Raw genomic sequence first — 3626 nt, forward strand, 5'->3', positions numbered from 1 at the left:
GGTGACTGTGGGAAAACACTGGTAACACGGGAATCGGACTTCATAAAGAATGTTTTGAAAGGAAAGTATGATTTGTTTATTTTATTTTTCAGATTTTTTTTTGAGAAGTTCTGAGGATCCTCATAAGATATCGGATCTTTTAAAGGGGGGTGTGTGACGGTTCAATGAGTGTTTGTGCAGTGAGTGCTCGTGTGTTTTGTCCCTGAGTTATAGGCTGATTGCCGGGAGGCGTGGCTTTACACCTGAACCAGATTATGGTGTTTTAAAAGACACTGGGTCAAACAGAGACGGGAGTTCGATGGCTCGCGGGTGATGTTGCAGCTCTGGGAACTTCCAGAGAGCTCACAGGACATATGGGTCACGGGAGAGCACAATCGCTTCGGAGAGCTGATGTGATGTACTTCCCCTGCTGACGATCTTCTGATTGGACTTTTTGATTATGTTTTGGTTATGTTTGGTTGAACTGACATCACTTGAGCTTGCCACGTACAAATACATGCTGACACACTAACTAACATTTATACTGATCCCTTGACACCACATGTTAATTACTTTATGTAAATAAATCTTATGGTTTACGCAGCGATTGTGTGGCGTTTGCGATCTTTTGTTGCGATCTTTAAGAAGAATCGTAACAGTACTTTTAAACTTCATTTAAGTTACCTCAAAGAAAAGATAAACAGGTAACACTTTACTTGAAGGGGTGTGCATAAGACTGACATGACACCTTCATAATCATGACATGACACATGTTATGAATATGAAGGAAGTTGTATGCATGTTTATGACAACTGTCATTAAGTGTCATTCGCTCAGTTATGACATTTTTAATGCAAATATGACATTGTTTGAGATGTCTTTGTTATCACACCTTGACATAAACCAATACATCATAACCTGTCTTTGTCATGACAACTTGACATTACTAAGACACCACAACCTGTCATAAACATGACCTAGCAGATTAATTATCAAACTTAAGAAACCACTTAGCTTTATTGGTTAACATTACATTAAACTGTCAGGTGGTTGGTGTTGACATTGGCTGTTATGAGGCCATTGTAACATTTTAATGACAAATTCAATGTGTATCACTGTAGTTGAGGTCAAGAAAAATATTCATGACACAGTTATAATGGCCTTATGACAGCCAATGTCGAAACCAACCACATGACAGTTTAACTTAATTTAATGTCAAGTTCTCATGACAAAGACACTGACAGGTTATGATGTTATGGTTTATGTCAAGGTGTCATAACAAAGACATCTTAAACAATGTCATATTTGCATTCAAAATCTCATAACTGAGCGAAAGACACTTAATGACAGTTATCATAAACATGCATAAACCTCCTTCATATTCATGACATGTGTCATGTCATGGTTATGAAGGTGTCATGTCAGTCTTATGCACACCCCTTCAAGTAAAGTGTTACCTATAAACGTTACTGTAACTCTCACTGTTACTCGCAGCAACAATCAACACTTGTGTAACTAAACTCAAGAAAAGCTTATTTTCTCGGACAATATGATATATGGAAAAAAGAATAAAGTTGTATGAAAAAACATTCACTGTGTACTTCCCTTCATCAAAGCAGAACTTTGTCTTTGCAAAACCCTTTTAAAAATACAGTATAGAAATATATTTAGCGTTAAGAGAAAACCTCTACGGAGCAGCATTAAATAAACTCACATTTTGTGGCCGTACTGACATTCCTGCAAGAAGATGCAGACAAAAAATCCCACTGGAAATGCAGATCGAGAACTCTTCCAACCAAACCATCTGCGGGAGCGAGTGGAACAATGATGCCTGTGGAAAGTTGGATCTGAGATCGTCTCGGTGGGATTCGGACGAGAGAGTCTCTTCTGAGGATATCGCTGATATACAGTCAAACCTAAATGTATTCAGACTCCTTCAACATTTCTCACATTATCACAGTTTATTCGCTATAGTTTAGAAAATGATAATAAAATATGACAAGAACTCTTTGACTGGTTTTGTCCGTCCTTCTGTTAGACTCTCACACATGAATTATGTTGAATATCTGTCAGCTGTTAAATTTAACTACACAATTAGATAATACCAGTTTAGCTCAACCAGTGACCAAGCAATGCTTCATGTTGTTCAGTGTGTGTGTAAAAAGAGCATTAGCAATTACAGAAAACACACTTCAGCAAAACATCATCAGCTCAAAGTGGAGGAATCATTTTTGCTCCCAAATTTGTATACATTTTACTGGTATGAAGAATTATTGGTTATAATGTGTCACTGTTTATTTTATTTTGCTCTTCTCACTAAATGAACTATAGTGTCCTGATCACACTAGTGAAAATATCTGGTGTCTGAATAATTTTTGGTTTGACTGTATCTCCACGAACAAATAAACCCTGTAATGCTCTCCATGGAAACGCTTCATAGATTTAAATGCTAAAGGGAAGCGCGTTTTCAACACACGGATCTTGGCGGTGAAAAATCTTCCGTTCTAGCGATCCGGTTGACCGTTAACCTTCTGGATCCGCTCGTCATCTCGGTGTCGGGTCGGTGAGGAGCGCGTCAGTCTGGTTTGGGGTTGATCAGCACTTGGCTGACATGGGCAGAAACAGAATGGCCTTCTGGCCCGGGCTGGTCTTCGAGCCGGATTTATACTGGCCCGTCCTCTTCAACGCCACGTACCAGTCCGGGTACTTCCGGGATCTGTACGTGTTGTAGTTGTTCGATTCCAGGCGCTCCAGGAAATAGCATTCATCTGTTGTTCTTCTCTGAGAGAGAGAGAGAGAGAGAGAGAGAGACGGAGACAACATTAAGACATTGAGACATCTTTTTTAGGATTTTTCACTACAATAATATATTACCATCATAACAATTGGTAAAGGTTTTAAAGTCCCCCGGTTGTTAATAATTGTATCCATTAAAACTCATCTTTGATCACCAGAATGACATTTAAACGTTTTTAGCTTGAACGTAACTCGACACCCTCGCCTCATTTAGTATGCGCGGTTCTATGAATATGCAAATGACCACTCACTCACTCAGCTCAGAGATCCACTGGTTGACGATCACACGTTGATCTGATTGGTTACAAGGTCGTTTGTGACGTCAGAAACACCAGCGATTTCAAACCGTGTTTTTGAGACTGTCTTTGGTTCACTGCAGTTTTAAGCAGAAAATACTCAGCAATGCTGTCGACTTATGAACTTACACATGGTTTAAGCGTATTAAAAACACCACATAGACATATACACTCACCGGCCACTTTATTAGGTACACCTGTCCAACTGCTCGTTAACACTTAATTTCTAAGCAGCCAATCACATGGCGGCAACTCAGTGCATTTAGGCATGTAGACATGGTCAAGACAATCTCCTGCAGTTCAAACCGAGCATCAGTATGGGGAAGAAAGGTGATTTGAGTGACTTTGAACGTGGCATGATTGTTGGTGCCAGAAGGGCTGGTCTGAGTATTTCAGAAACTGCTAATCTACTGGGATTTTCACGCACAACCATCTCTAGGGTTTACAGAGAATGGTCCGAAAAAGAAAAAACATCCAGTGAGCGGCAGTTCTGTGGGCGGAAATGCCTTGTTGATGCCAGAGGTCAGAGGAGAATGGCCAGACTGGTTCGAGCTG

At 40.0% G+C, this 3626-nt stretch overlaps 1 protein-coding gene across 1 annotated transcript in view; it reads right to left on the reverse strand.

The window, feature by feature from the left end:
* Positions 1-2409: 2409 nt before the first annotated feature.
* The window catches only part of fgf2 (fibroblast growth factor 2), an 8801-nt gene continuing 7584 nt past the window's right edge, over positions 2410-3626 (reverse strand). Inside the window, exon 3 of the mRNA XM_056239979.1 lies at positions 2410-2760. Within this exon, the coding sequence (XP_056095954.1) occupies positions 2575-2760 (186 nt within the window). The 3' untranslated portion in view covers positions 2410-2574. The remainder of the gene's footprint in view (positions 2761-3626) is intronic.

This window comes from Rhinichthys klamathensis, unplaced genomic scaffold (assembly GCF_029890125.1).
Source record: "Rhinichthys klamathensis goyatoka isolate OS25496 unplaced genomic scaffold, OSU_Roscu_1.1 h1tg000577l_1, whole genome shotgun sequence".
In the NCBI taxonomy this organism is placed as follows: domain Eukaryota; kingdom Metazoa; phylum Chordata; class Actinopteri; order Cypriniformes; family Leuciscidae; genus Rhinichthys; species Rhinichthys klamathensis.